The sequence below is a fragment of the Pleurodeles waltl genome, chromosome 2_2 (assembly GCF_031143425.1).
Source record: "Pleurodeles waltl isolate 20211129_DDA chromosome 2_2, aPleWal1.hap1.20221129, whole genome shotgun sequence".
Lineage (NCBI taxonomy): Eukaryota > Metazoa > Chordata > Amphibia > Caudata > Salamandridae > Pleurodeles > Pleurodeles waltl.
In genome coordinates, this window is record NC_090439.1 from 848402958 (window position 1) to 848418910 (window position 15953).

The 15953-nt window shown below is 47.1% G+C and overlaps 1 protein-coding gene across 4 annotated transcripts in view; it reads left to right on the plus strand.

Moving 5' to 3' along the window:
* PDP1 (pyruvate dehydrogenase phosphatase catalytic subunit 1) overlaps positions 1 to 14214 on the plus strand; it is a 59124-nt gene extending 44910 nt beyond the window's left edge. For all 4 annotated transcript variants that reach the window (XM_069220472.1, XM_069220471.1, XM_069220473.1 and 1 more), the window contains exon 2: positions 9664 to 14214. In XM_069220472.1, the coding sequence (XP_069076573.1) occupies positions 9708 to 11315 (1608 nt within the window). In that variant the 5' untranslated portion in view covers positions 9664 to 9707 and the 3' untranslated portion in view covers positions 11316 to 14214. The remainder of the gene's footprint in view (positions 1 to 9663) is intronic.
* Positions 14215 to 15953: the final 1739 nt, after the last annotated feature.

A 15953-nucleotide genomic window follows, 5' to 3' on the forward strand; every position in this document is an offset into this window, starting at 1 on the left:
ACACACAGCAGCATTGGAAGGTACTAAACAGCAAGAGATGTTGGACAGTCAATAGCTTTCACACCACTTTCTGCCATCTTAAATGACTTCCTCCAATGGGAGACTCATGGGGGGAGGAGTGACGTCCTAAAACATAATGGCTCGAACAACGAGTAGTGCCGTGATGCGCTGTGATATCACTGCTTGCTTAAAAGCAAGGAGTACCTTAATTTATTTTTAAAGGCACATTCTCAAGTCAAAACGTGCCTGTAATAAAAGAATGTGCACCGTGTGATAGGGAGATGAGTGTCTCCCAAATTACTATATATTTGTAATACACTTTAGAGCCTGAGAATTATTTGTATTGCGTTTTGACCATTGAAAAGTGTTAGCAAATTTAAATGCACTAATCGTGTGTGCATGCACTTGTTTTCGTGATCTGAACTACCTTTATGTCCTATAAACATGAGATCTAGAACCCTGTGCCCGCCGCAGCATGCCACTTGACAAGTACATGGGCGCATCAATCTGTGTTTTCTGTTAGAGGTTCCAAATGCAACACACAATGAGCAAATACACCTAAAACAAATCAGACCTGTTGGCTTTACCAGTGCTTGTTCGCACTGATTTCAGTCGAGTAGCAGATAAAGTGATGTAATACTTCCCTTTACATCACTTTTCTCTGCAATCTTTCCCTCTGCACTAGTCAGTTACGCCCTTTTCTCAACACATTTTTTTCAAATCTGCAGGTCTCGCACTTTGTTCCTTTCCCTGCTTCACTGTCTTTTCCTCTCTCTGCTTCTGCTTGTACTTTCTCTTGTCTCCTTCTGCTTGTACTTTCTCTTGTCTCCTTCCTCGCGCAGTCACCAATTACGCACACAAATGCATAGGCCGCCCCCGCAGGGGGCATTGAGGGCCGGCGCCTTAACGGTCGCCTTGGCCTGGAAGGGACCGGTTAAACCGGTTTGGGGGGGCGCGTACCAAATAGGTGCCAACGCACACCCCTTCCCCCCAGGAAGGTCTCAGGGGGGTTTGGCCATCCTGTGGCCACCAATTGGGGGGGTTTGCTAGTTACAAACCCCCCAATAGAATCCAAGTAGAGGGGGGGGACAGGGGACAGGTAAAGGGATTTAAGCAGCGCTGCCGGCTTGAAGGTCTAATCAAGACCAGGACAACGCACCCCGGCAGCGCCTGCAGAAGAGAAGCAACGAAGAAGAAGAAGCTACGGACAGAGACCAGCGACTACGGAGACCAGCGTCTACCCACCACTTGCACCAATGCGTGACCAAGAGACCTAACCTCCCCCCCCACCCCCCCCAACGAGGCGGGCCCCACTGCACTGCCCGGGCACATCGAAGCAGGCTAGCCTTACCTCGAGAAACAGCGAAGACCGGGTGGCCTCTCTCTGCCAACGACGCATCTCAACGGGTGCCAGCCAGCACGAGCGTCAGGTCCGTGGGACAGCTGCGGCGGCGAACCGCAAACACTCCGCCCGGCACCAGAAACCGGATCACAGCTGCTGCGGGGGACCACCTGCCAGGCGACGCGACCCCGCAGTACAACAAGGCATACGAGCAGCAGCTACTCTCTGGCACGCTGGTAAGGGTGATCACTGCTCGTTGGGGGACCGCCAGGCAGGCGACGTGACCCCGCAGTGAGCCAGCGGCCCATCGAGTGCCGCACTGCCGCGGCGGGGGACCAACAAGAAAGTAACGTGACCCTGCATCGAAGGAGCCCAGATCCGGGCACTTCAGCCACTTCGGGGGACCGCCGAACAGGCGACGCGACCCCGCGGTGAGCCCAAGCATCGGCGGGAAAATCCAGCGCCGAAGCGCTGCCGCTACGGGGGACCGCCTCTCAGGCGACGCGACCCTGCGTCAAGCACCACGTGGGCAGGACCTTTGCACTTGAGCGAGCGCAAAACAAAGACTTAACAAACAAACACCCGGACTGCGGGGGACCGCTTTTACAAGCGACGCGACCCCGCAGGCACCCCAGGGAGACCGCGCCTCCACTCACGCCTCCGCGCCAACCAACGCGCCGCTCCAAATGTTCTTTCCTCTAAAAGGAAAGTAACATCATCCGAGACGACGGGCGAGCACTACGAGCAGGAGAAACAAAGAGACGGATTACCAGGTACATTTGGAGCAGAGTTGGCCCGCGAACCCTGCCTCAGGCAAAGCATAGCTTGACACTATTAGGGCAGGCGCTGAAGGACCCCACTTCGACCAGGCAAAGCATAGCCGGGACAAGACTAGCAGGATATCAAACACCTGCATTTAAAAGAACCCTCCTCACCCACAACAGGCACCCCCACCAGCAACATCCCAAAGGGGTACTGAAGTCATGGAGGAAGATCAAGTTGTCGAACAGCAGGATGATTTGGAGAGAATGATCGCTCACATGAGGGCAGAGGCGCTAAAACGCGGCAAGGATTGGCTGCGGGCTAAGATAGAGGACAAGGGGGGAGAAGCACAGGAACGCGGGGCTGAACAACCAGCCCCCCAGAACGAGTCAAACACCACAGCGGCAACAGAGGACACTTCTCCCACAAGGCAAAAGGCGGTCAAAAGACAGAGGGCAGAGAAGAAACCAACAGGGAAACCGTCCCGGAGAGCCAAAGCCATGGCGCAGGACACCGACGACGGCGCACCGGCGACGCCAGAGACCAGCAGACCACAAATACTAGCTGAGGGTGAGCATATAAGCACAATAATTAAAGAATGCTTTAAATCGCTTGCGCCGCTACTGCTGAGAGGCCAGGGGGCTGGGCCAGTACCAGTGGGGAGCACTAATTCCAACAAACAACCAGTCCAAGCAGCAGGGCACAGAGACCGCCTTTCCCCAGGGGACCCATTACCTGCGTGGGGCGCGACCCCCAAGCCAACCGACACAGGCATAGGCACAGGGAACCCCCCCGAGTCTTACACTCGACCGTCCCTAGGCTCTCCCTCCATGACCACCAGGGCCGCAGGCCTAGCAACAAACATCCCATTAACAGTAAAAGAACGAATTTGGAGAAAGGAGTTTATAGACATTTTCACACTCTTAGAAATCCAATTGGAGGGCCTGGACCTCACCGTGTGTGATAGAAAAGAGGAAGATAGAAGGGAGAGGAAGAGCGCGAGGAAAGAGAGGAACTTTGAAAATTGGTTAGATGCATTTAGGATCCTGGCCTGCGTTATAGTGGAAAGATTTCCCCACTGCGCCGCCGACCTCTGGCTGTACGAGGCCAAAATACACGAAGCGCACCGCCAGTTCCCAGGGGATGCGTGGTTAGAATACGACAAAAGTTTTAGGCTAAAAATGCAAGGTCATCCAGAGATGGAATGGAACCAGGAGGATGTGTCTAGTTACATTCATAAAATGATGGTAGCAAAAGAATTTGGCGCTTGGGCTTGAAAGGGGGAGCAGTCCTTTCGGACAGCCCATCATAAGGGGAGGCAAGAAAAATACAAAACACCATTCAGACACAAACCCTGGCACAGTAGCAAAGCACAAGGGGACAATGGGTCCCAGGCTATATGCTGGAAGTTTGAGTCGGACGAATGCACCTGGGGACAGAAGTGTAAATTCAGACACTCTTGCTCAGCGTGCGGGGGAGACCACCCAGCATCAACATGTAGAAAGCACAGGCATAAGTCGGAGAGAAAGGACAAAAAGAAAAAACAATAATAGAAAAAACAATAATTCCTCCCCGGCTAGACCCTCCAACACCAACCAATTGAATTTGACGCTGGCCAGGTCCCCCATCAACACAAAAAGGTTGAGAAAATTAGCAAACGAATACCAGAACAAACAAGACGCGTCCACGTTAATAAAGGGTTTTGAGGAGGGATTCATCATCCCTTTAAAAAGGCGGGTAACAGGTGGAACCCACAAGAACTTAAAATCAGCAATGCAACAGCCAGGGGTAGTCCAGCAAAAAATTGAGAAAGAACTGAAGCTGGGCCGTATTGAGGGCCCCCTCTTACCTCCACTGCCAGCAGACCTAATCATCTCCCCATTGGGAGTGGTACCCAAGAAGGAACCAGGGCAATTTAGACTTATACACCACCTATCATACCCTGAGGGTACATCGGTAAATGACAGCATCCCAGAGGAGGCGTGCGCGGTAGGGTACGCCACACTGGATGATGCAATAGACATGATCAAAACAGCAGGTAGAAAGGCGCTGCTAGCAAAGGCAGACATAGAGTCAGCATTCCGCCTACTGCCGGTCCACCCGGACAGTCACCATCTGTTGGGTTTCCAACACAATGGGCAGGTGTTCATAGACAAGGCCATGCCAATGGGTTGCGCCATAGCCTGCGCCTACTTCGAGCAGTTCAGCACATTTCTGGAATGGGCGCTACATAAACAACATCCGGGAGGGGGGAAGATGCATTACCTGGACGATTTTCTATTCATAGGGGGGCCCGACGATGACACCTGCGCCAGCCTACTAGCCGCGTTTAAAACTTTGACAAGCGAGTTGGGAGTTCCCCTTGCGCACGAGAAAACAGTGGGCCCGCCACTTCCCTGATATTCCTAGGCATAGAGCTAGATTCAGTGACCGGTACCTCCAGGTTACCCGCCGATAAAGTAGCAGACCTGAGAACAGACATTGAGTACCTGTTAGGTAAACAAAAGGCAACCCTGGGGGAAATACAGAGCATGGTGGGAAAACTCAATTTTGCCACCAGGGTAATACCAGCAGGCAAAGTATTTGCCAGACGGCTAAGCAGGCTAACAGCAGGATTACGGGAAAAACATCACCACGTAAGACTATGCGGGGGGGTAAAAAGAGACCTCGCCATGTGGCATACTTTTCTAAAAGATTTTAACGGCCGAATCATTTGGAGGGAGGGCTGGCTATCCGCCAGCGAGATCGCACTCTACACAGACGCCGCAGGAAGATGCGGTTTTGGGGCCATCTTAAGCCGGGAATGGTGCGCAGGCAAATGGCCACCAAAGTGGCATGAGTCAGGGATCACCAAAAACATTACATTTCTAGAGCTATTCCCCATCGTGGTGGCTCTGTCGATCTGGACGGCACAGTTGAAGGATCTAAAAATAACATTATGGTCTGACAATCTAGGGGTAGTCATGGCCATCAACAGAGGGTCCGCATCATGCCCCAACACTTTGAGGCTTTTAAGGCGCCTGGTCCTCATACAGCTAAAAAGCAATCTGGACATCAGGGCCAGACATGTACAGGGCACAAAGAACTCACAGGCGGACGCCCTTTCTCGTTTCCAGATGGAGAGATTCAGGAGGCTCGCACCAGAGGCAAGCAGCAAGATGACCCCTTTCCCCCCAGAGCTGTGGGACCTGGCAGACCAGACCTGTCCTTTCTAATACAGAACGCATTTACAACCGAAACACAACGCAGATATGCCAAGCACGCCAAAACACTCATGGACATTGGGGGGCTCGAGTCTCTTAGCGATCCAGCTGCAACCCGAGCAGCAGCAGAACAATTCCTTCTATGGGCATTCAAGCAGGGAAAATGAAAGTCCTGGGCTCATGCACACTTGGCAGCAGTGGCACATTATTCAAAACTCCAAACAGGCGCAGACCCCACGGCCTCCCACTACATCAAGACAGCGATGAAAGGGTGGAGACGCATCGAGGGCCCCAAAAAAGATACCAGACACCCCATAGATTTTAGCAAACTGACACAGGTAATAGACACGCTGAAAAAGATCACGGTTGATCAGTACGAGCTAGTACTGTTCCGCGCAGCATTCATCACAGCTTTCTTTGGGGCGTTCAGAGTGAGTGAAATAGTTGCGGCAGCTAAGAACGCAGGGGCAGGGTTTGCCTTCAAATGGAGGACTGCCGGCTAGAGCCTGACCAAGTGTGCCTCACACTAAGGCGATCCAAAACGGACCAGCAGGGCAAGGGCACAGACATTATTCTAAAATGCATTAAGCAAACGAGGTACTGCCCAGTGTGCAGCATAAGGGAGTTCGTAGAAGTACGCCCTGCGGGGCCCGGTCCCCTTTTCAAACATACCAATGGGGACCATCTGAGCAAATACCAATTCACAGCAGTTATGCGAAAAGCCATAGGCAAGGGGGGTTTGCGCCCAGCAGATTTCAGTGCCCACTCTTTTCGCATCGGGCAGCCACCACAGCCGCCGGTTTGGGGCTAGAAGCAGACTCAGTCAAAGCAGTTGGCAGATGGCGTTCCAAAGCATATAAAGGATACATTCGCCCAAATTTACTATAATGAGATTTTATCATTTCTGCGGCAGGTGCGCCTAACAAGCTCGTATGGATCATAGGCCACTCATTCATAACCAGGCTAGAAACCTGGTGGAAGCAGAACCAGATACCCACCACAAGAGACAGAACAGCAGTTGGCATCAGATGGTGGGGAGTCCCTGGGATGAAATGGGATCAACTCCAGGTGACAATGCAAAGCATAGCCAAAAACGCCCATAGCCAACCAGATGCCATCATCATACACCTGGGCGGGAACGACTTAACAACAGTAGGGCGAAAAACACTCCTGAACTACATCAGGGAAGGGCTCTGGAGTTCCACCAGGCTGTTCGACAAATCCACCATTATATGGTCCGAAATAATCCCCAGAATCACATGGCACGGGGCAACTTCAGACAGAGCAATAGACAATTCCAGGAGGAAGCTGAACATTGCCGTTGCCAAATACTGCAAATTCAATGGGCTGGAAAGCATCCGCCACGGGCTGATTCACCCCAGGCGACCAGAGCTGTACGCGCCAGACGGCGTTCATTTGTCAAATGAGGGGATGGGCATTTTTTGGTCCAACCTAGCAGCAACAATAGATTATTAAAAAAAAAATTAAAAAAAAGCAGCAGGGGAGCAGCCAGGAGACGTAAGCCTCTCTGTCTGCGTGGCGGAAGGTAACAAGGTTTTACCAAAAAGCGATTGGAAGACGCACCCAGTAAGGGGGTGTGCGAACAAAACCACGCACCTGGGGATGCCTTAACGGCAGGGTGTAAAGTGGCCAAGCAAGGGGAGTAAGCAGAACACGGCACTCGCAGCCCAGACCCGCCACGTCGGATGGCAGGGCATAAGGTACGCCAGGTAGCGAGTTGGGCCTAATACAAAGAACTGGAAGCTACCCCCTGAAACGACGCAAACATGGTAAAACTAACTATAATGGAGTGAGCCCCTCCAAAATCAAAGGTGGGACTGCCAATATGCGAAGGCCGAAAGGAGGCAAGAAAAATGGAGGCCAGGACTTGAAGGCCCTCCAATTAATCACTGTAATATTTGGAAAAGATAATGTGATGTATCAAATAAGTAAGATGAATGTATTTTGCCTCAGGCCCGTATATCTCACAGCGCAGGGCAGGCACGATTGCCCACAATAATAAAGCGGCCAGTTATTATCCACTCTAGAAAATGTGTATACGTCTAATTCATGCATGAGGTTGGCTATAATGCAAACGCTTATTGAGAGTGGTAAATTGTCAGTCAGGACCGGCTCTGCAGTGTGACAAGTGCGGGAGTTAACACGGCCACTCCTTTTCACTTTCCTGTGCTCCCGACCGCATTTCGTCAGTCGCTTCCGCCCTTTCCCATAGATTCACGAATACAAACGGCAGATGCGTGACCGTTGCTCGGCGCGCTCCCCAGAAACCCCGGCATCGATGGAGCATGTGGCCTGAGACCCTGATGACCTGGTGACATGAATGCGAGAAGCTCGCGCTGCCCTGGGCCTCGCCCCAAGAGCTAGCACGCATCCACCCTCGCAACTCGCCAGAAACGCAGAGGCCACCCCGTTGCGGGGTGCGCTGTACAAACAGAACTGCGGGAACTCATCTGGGAAAAAATATCCTACGAAATACAGACTAATATACCGTTCAATGTGAAGTAAAGCTTGAGCATTGTAATCGGTACTGCCTCGCTGACTTGAGGTTCCTTTAAGCGTTCTTATATTAATTGATGGAAAGTAGTCGGTGTTTTTTTTGCTTGTAAATTTAAGGCTGTGTATATTGGGTCCGGTAGGGAACCGTTTCAATGTCTGTCTTTTTTTTTTTTTTTTATTACAGCAAGACGCTCTCCCATTGAAAGCCCCGGAATTGATAGCATTAACGTTTGTTATCAGGTGTCCAAGTCACATTTCTTCACCGTACTCACGGCCGCTTAATGTGGCCCGAGAGTGGCCAATTTTACACAAAATTAAATTGAAATGGTACTCAGCTGTTAGTACCTCAGTGCAGAAGCTCACACTGCAGTATGTTCATAATGATTGTTTCGTCGTCATTACATAACGGCGTCCGCTTTACACTTAGTTTTACAGTGGCCGCGTGCCATCGCACCCATTTTTGCTTTTGATTGAGTTTCCAAAATGGCACGGAAGGAAAATGTGGAAGTACCCGATAGTTTTGCCAATGAATGTGGGTCTTTGTTTGGTTAGGCTTTTAGTTGGAAGCATAGGACGTTTAAGTAAGTGCACACTTGGCGGATACCAGGACGAAAGTGACTGCAATGGTCACAGGAACTTTTGCAGCGTGGAGATGTAGAAGTAATGTATACAACAGAACAAACAAAATAACATACACAAAGCGCTTAATGCCTACATTTTAGGAGAGGAAAGTGAGAGTTAAAATAAATAAATAAAAATAAGCGGGACAATGTTTTCCTCCCATTGACGTCTGTTGAGGCCTGAATTAGGTCTGTTGCCACGTCTGGGGCCTGCAAGTGTGTTGCTGCAGGATCAGATATCAGAAATGCAAATATATGTGTTTTTTTCCTTACATGTCAGGGGCGTGGAGAAAGGCAGAGAAATATGTTGTTCACTGGCCTGTAGGTGCACATTAGTTACTGGCAGTGCATACTCCGAGTCACACGAGACTACCGGCAGAAGACTGCTGAGGAATCGCATTTCAGTGATGCTGCACAAAAAACAGAATAGCACAAAAACACACCAGAACATGTCACCGCCGAAAGATGCCAAGCAACAAGTATGTGCAAGCGTTCGTTCCACACATTACAACCTCCCACTTCTGTTTTGATAGTATGGTGCTAAAAGGTATTTACTATCAACTTGCGACAGTGCTTGCTCCAAAGACATGAAATGGCACCAGTCACATTTGTGTGATCCGTCATGAAAGCTGTCCAGACTTGCTTTGCTTGCCATCTGAGCAACCCAGTCCTGCTCGGAGCCATCCTAGGCAATTAGCATGCGAGATGTACTTTTTATAAACCTGTCATGTAAGACTTACTAAAATAGCTTTCCAATTAGAATGTTTCCCTGTGAGAAACTATGATTTTCCTGCTGGCAAACCTAAAGTCTTTCTGCACCTGATTAACATTGCATGAGGTAATATTTACACTTGTGTGTTTAATACATTTGTATTGACATTTTAAACTTATGATAAGAATACAACTTTGCAATGGAACACAGAACAATACACATTTATGGACAATATAACAAATGGAACATAAGAAATATTACAATAATCATAGAACAAAGCACACTAAAATAAGGAAGGGACTAAACGGGAATAAACCTGCATTTAAATCGATTATCAAGATAGGATTGAGAGTACTGTGTTTACATTATTGTTTTATTCATGATTCACAGATGTTCTAAGAAGGTGTGGATGAAGTTTGGGCTCTTCATTGTACAATTGTGTTGTTTTTAATTGTTGCCTGACCTAACGTTTCCTCTTTATTTCCCACCTTTTTTTTTTTTTAACAGAGATTCCTGTGCGAAGTGCCACTCCGACCATACTCACTGATGCCATGTCAGCACCCGCTCATCTGTTGTTCCCCTTAATGCGCAATTGTGAACTTGGCAGGATCTGTAGCGCTGCCTGTTACTGTCACCGCAGGCATCTTTGCTGCTTATCAACCCATTCAACTCCAAACCCACTGAGGTATGTACCGCAAAAAAAGAACCTCACAACAGTCTGCCGGCCAAAAGAGAGCTTGAAGCAGCTGGTCCAGATCAGAAGATATGTTACTACGCCGCAGAGATTTTATCTTACTCCCCCGCAAGTCAACAGCATCCTGAAAGCCAATGAGTACAGTTTTAAGGTTCCAGAGTTTGATGGCAAAAATGTGAGTTCAATCCTTGGCTTTGACAGCAACCAGCTACCAGCTAATGCCCCAATAGAAGACCGGAGGAGTGCAGCAACATGTTTGCAGACTAGAGGGATGCTTCTAGGGGTATTTGATGGCCATGCTGGCTGTGCTTGTGCTCAGGCTGTCAGCGAGAGACTTTTTTACTACATTGCGGTTTCTTTGTTACCTCCTGACACTTTAATTGAGATAGAAAATGCAGTGGAAAGTGGACGGGCTCTCTTGCCCATCCTGCAGTGGCACAAGCACCCCAATGATTATTTTAGTAAGGAAGCTTCCAAATTGTATTTCAACAGTTTAAGAACTTACTGGCAGGAGCTTATTGACCTGAACAGTGGTGAAACAACAGACGTAAAAGAGGCCTTGATTAATGCTTTCAAAAGGCTTGACAGCGATCTCTCTTTGGAAGCTCAAGTAGGTGATCCCAATTCTTTTCTAAACTATTGGGTCTTGCGGGTGGCATTTTCTGGAGCCACTGCCTGTGTTGCTCATGTGGACGGTGTTGATTTGCATGTTGCCAACACCGGTGACAGTAGGGCGTTGCTTGGTGTGCAGGAAGAGGATGGTTCTTGGTCGGCTGTGACACTGTCTAATGACCATAACGCACAGAATGAATCGGAACTTAAGCGACTAAAATCGGAGCACCCGAAGTCTGAGGAAAAAAGCGTTGTAAAGCAAGAACGGTTGCTTGGATTGCTGATGCCTTTCAGAGCTTTTGGAGATGTGAAGTTCAAATGGAGCATTGAGCTTCAGAAGAGAGTGGTAGAGTCTGGTCCAGATCAGTTGAATGACAATGAGTACACTAAATTTGTTCCCCCAAACTATCACAGCCCTCCATACCTCACTGCTGAACCAGAGGTCATCTATCACAAACTACGACCCAAGGATAAGTTCCTAGTTTTGGCTACAGATGGATTGTGGGAGACCATGCACAGGCAGGATGTAGTGAAAATTGTAGGCGAGTACTTAACTGGTGTCCACCATCAACAGCCTATCGCTGTTGGTGGTTACAAAGTAACGCTGGCACAGATGCATGGTCTTTTAATGGAAAGACGAGCCAGGATCTCCTCTGTGTTTGAGGACCAGAATGCTGCTACTCATCTCATACGACATGCCGTGGGTAATAATGAATTTGGAGTAGTTGACCATGAACGTCTGTCCAAAATGCTTAGTCTTCCAGAAGAACTTGCTAGAATGTACAGAGATGACATTTCTATAATTGTGGTTCAGTTTAATTCTCATGTAATTGGAGCTTACAACCAGGATTAGTGTATTCAGCCGGCATATACTAGTTACCAAAGTTACATGCAACACATTGGCAAGGATAGGGCAAACAAGGCAACTCAAGACGTTAATAAACCGAAAGGCCCATAAAGTACTATTGATAGGGTTCTGTGAGGTTTTCAGCCTGAAAATTCAACAAACAGTATACTCCTAATTTCAGAATCAAGTTTGCAGAACAAAGGCATTCCCTTGAATTTTTATTTCTGTGGTTTCGTGGGGGGTGGCGAGCATTAAATTTGACCTCTCCGACAAATACTGCATTCCTAATTTCAAAATCAAGAACCTAGAACAAAGGTAATGGAATACCTACAAAATACTAATATTCCACCCATTATAAATTACTCAAATCAAGGAAGCCCCGCTCACTGTCAATTCGAGACATACAGTAATGGAGGCATTTCCCCCTGAGATGAGTAGAGTGAGAAAACAACTTTGACATTTTGAGCTGCTGGTCTTGAATAGGTTGTGGTTAATTTTTGCGCAGATGGAAATACCATGGTTTAATCTTGACGCCTTTCAGGGGTATATGATCTGTGGTAAGTGACAGCAAGGGAGGTGATATTATCACAATCACTTTCTTTAATAGACTTGTCGGGCCTAAGACTTTTTCTGATACACCTAATGGTCCTCTGAAGAATTGTAAGCCATAAGGAGATCAAAGAATTAAACATGTGTTGAAATGGTGAGTTTATTCTTAACTTGCAGGCAACTTGGCATTTTTCAAGTAAATCTATCATGTATAAAAAGTTTGTTTTGATGTAGTTCACGATATGTTTACAATCATATAGTCACTACTGTTCACGTAAGACTGAACACAAAGTGAACTGTATGAATCCTGTTTTATTTCTGTGGAGAAATCTGTTAAGTACCTGTCATGAAAGGTTCAATTTGTCATTCTTTTATGTGGAAATGTTGACAATCGTGTATGCTCCCCTAACCAAAATATCCCTCTTACTTTGCAATCTAAATACATTTTCTTGAAGTTTACGTTGCCTTGCCAAGTGCACCAAGAGATCAGTTGTTTTGTATCTGCTGTAAGCGCAGAGACGTGTGGCGGACATTTGAGGAGCTACAGCTTCCTGTACATACTCAGAAAACCAATCTGTTGGTTAGCACAGCTGCCCTAAATAAGTGTGTGGTTGCTGTGCATGTCTTGCCTACAAATTCTAACACTTCAGTGTATATACCGGTGCTGTCCAGACTGCAGCTCTCATTAACTGAAGATTCACCAACAACTTCTCTAGTCTAGCCTTGTTCACCTGTTGGCCACCTGATAATGCCTCAACTGCAGTATTAACCCAGTCTCATCTCTACTAAACAGTCAGGTTCAGTTAGCGAGAGCAGATCACAAAGTGTACCTACTTTTCTCTCTACTTTTTATGGAGCATTTTCTTGTACCAAAAGCATATGTCAAGGACACCATTCTGGAAATCTGAACGTAAGAGTAGCCATCGTACTGCAGGTAGCAGACTGGTGGCCGATGGCTGGGGTAGAACAGCACTGATTGATAATTTACACTCTGTATGTTGTCAAGATTGTGTTCCCCTCTTCAGGAAATTGATCATTTGGCATTGAATCATTAACATCAAGTCTACAAACCGTAACTCCGTGCATGTTTTAATGTCGCTCATAATTTTCTTGTCCATGAGATATTTTGTTCTGAAAGTGGTACACTGTCTCTCCTTGTTCTCCTGAAGACTTCCAGCTCCTTTGCGAGATGATCACAGACCAGTGCAAATGGATCGCAAGATTGAGTAATATAGCATGCTAAGTGGTTGCGATAAACTGGCGTAGCAAGTGCAATAAAATGTCATTTTATTATGATATCTCTTAAATAAACGCACACCAGCGTTCACTGTTGATTGCTGGTTTCCTTTGTAAGTCAGTGAATTTTTCTTTTTGAATTGCAGCCCTTGATGGGTTGCAGCTCAGGAAAGACTTTTTTCTTCCTCCGTATGCTGCATGTCATGAAGAAAGGCGTGTATCGCACACTCTTTCACCGGATTGCTGCTTTACCTACCTAGTAATGGACACAGTCTTCCATGGGAATGATCTTCTCCAACAAGTATGTTCAGTAACCCAGAACTTACATCGGTTTCTTTGTGTCTCTCACACTCATCTGCTTGCAAATACTCAACAAGTTCCCAATATATTACTTATATACGTGTTGCCATGAACTGATGATATAGAGCTACATCATAAGTGTACGCAACTGCAATTCTGTTAAATATTGGCTTATGTCTTTTTTTGGAAGCATCATCTGCAACTTGGCCAAAACAAACCACACGTTCTTGCTTTTCGTCCTTTTTTGCCTGAAATATGTTTAATGTGCGGCTTTGCAGCAAGTGAACATGCGCATGTTTACTGAACAGATGCGGTAAACATTTGGCTGAATAGTCCTCATTGCCTTTGTGTGTTCATCGCAGCGCTCAGTGGTTGATGCCTTTAGCATAGCACATTGTATAGGTCAAGAGAATTCCGTTAATCTTTTTTTGTTACATTTTCGCTATCAAAGTATTCAAGAGGTGTTTGCTGTTACAGTGTCTGAAATCATTTGTTTCTACTGTTAAAGGTTAACCATTAATTCAGGTATTTATACTTAGATGTAGGGGTATGATTTGTACACAACCATTGTGGGTGGGGCTAACATTAGGTGAGCTGCACACTAGTACCGTAAACTAGATAGCGCTTGGGAAAAGGGTGGTTTCTTATAAAGGCTGCACAAATTCAAAAAACTATTTATATTGTTTTGAAAATGTTGCGATGCCGTCTAAGGTATGGCCTGAAAACTACAGCAGCATTATCTGTATGTACTTGCTAAAATATATACATATGTTAAAAAGATATCTTTTTATCATACTTTAAATAAAAGATTTTAAGTGCATTGCTGTCAGTCTTTACTTGCTGTATTCATACATTGCATTTGCACATTGTGCAATTGTGTCCTACTCTGATGTCTGGAGTTTCTTCTAGTACCAGATATAACTTAGCACGATGATCCTTGTTTACATCTCAGATTTTCCTTGCATTATGAAAATGTAATTAACTAGCATATCAATCTTAATGCTAGTTGTAATACATTGGTTTAAACCCTTCGAAAGCAACAAGCACAGTCCTTGTCTGGGTGACCCACAAAAGTCACTAAATTACCCTTTGTGTAACCCTTTCGGAGCCTGGCACAAAAGCAGTCGGGCTTAGCCTAGATGCTATGTGTGAAGTTTTTATGCAGCTCACAAACAGCAATAAAGTGAAACCAAAAGTCAGAAGCCAATGTAAAACAATATATTATAATTTAGTAAACAATTTGAGACCAAAACAGTCGAACTGGAGATATTGAAAAGTAAACTGTTAGGTAAAAGTAGTGCCGAAAGCACCAGCTAAAGGGTATCTTGTCTTGCTGGACTGGGACAACGTCATAAGTTCAGGCTGACAACAAGAAACCACTGGCTGGGCACAGGACCAAGATTGGCCCACTGAAGATTGTACCTTGTGTCCTTGGTTTGCATTCTGAGTTGCATTGCTTTGCGAGGCTTTGCATCATCCTATATTGGCTCAGAAGAAGCTGTGCAGTGAGGCTTTTTTGGGGGCATCGTGACGCTCTGTGTCCTGATTAGCTGTGCGGCGAGCTTTTGCATTGCTCTGCGTCTGTTCCGATGAGGCTGTCATCTGTGCGGCCAGGCTCTGCAGGGCTTTGCATCACTTGGCGTCTGTCCCACCAAAGCTTTAAGCTGCTTGACGAGGCTTTGTGGGGATTGTGTCACTTGGCGTATGTTCCAATGAAACTTGCAGCTGTATGGCGAGGCTTTGTGGTGCTTTGCATTGCTTGCGGCTGATTTGATGGAACCTTAAGTTAGTCCAGGAGGAGTTCTCTCTGATGCCAGCCAAGGGCCCAGGACCTGGGGAGGCATAATTTGGGGATCACTCACTCCAGCAGAGGCCATCAGGGATCAGACAGGTCTAGTGCAGCCGGCCAGGTCCTGGGAGGCCTCTGTAGTTCAGAATGGGAGGTCAGTCAGACCCTTGAAGTCGCTAATATCGCCTGGGATGAAGGGAACAGGTCCAGTCTTCCTTCTCAGACAGCAGGGCAGGCCTCAAGCAGCAAGGCAGTCCTCTGGCACCATGGCAGTCCTTCTGTAGCATTCACAGGTCCTGGAGTGTACTGAACAGTTGTTCTTACGGGCCAATATGTATACCTCATCCAGCTTTGAAGTGGGATAAACTTCTAGTCTTCCTCCCACATTTGGTTCTCAAATTTCTTTTATTGTCATGCCCTGGCTTCGAGGGGTCTGCTGTGACAGTAGACTAGTGTGAAGTCCTTTGTGAGTGTGCTGAGGCACCCTCTTTGAAATGCAAGTGTGGTAGGTGACAGCTCCGCCCCGTCCCATCAGATCAGGATGGCCCATCTTTACAATACTCAGTCCCCCTTCGTAACACTGTCTGGGAGTAGTACACAAAGGCCAGCTACACCTAGCCATGTGACCCAGGACATGTGATGCCACAAAATGGTTAGGACCAGCAGTGCCAACTTTCTGAAAGTGGAATTTTCAGAATTTGATTTAACATCCAACTTTATCATTACAGAGGGTGTTAAATTACAATTCATTTCAGACCAAACTTGACATC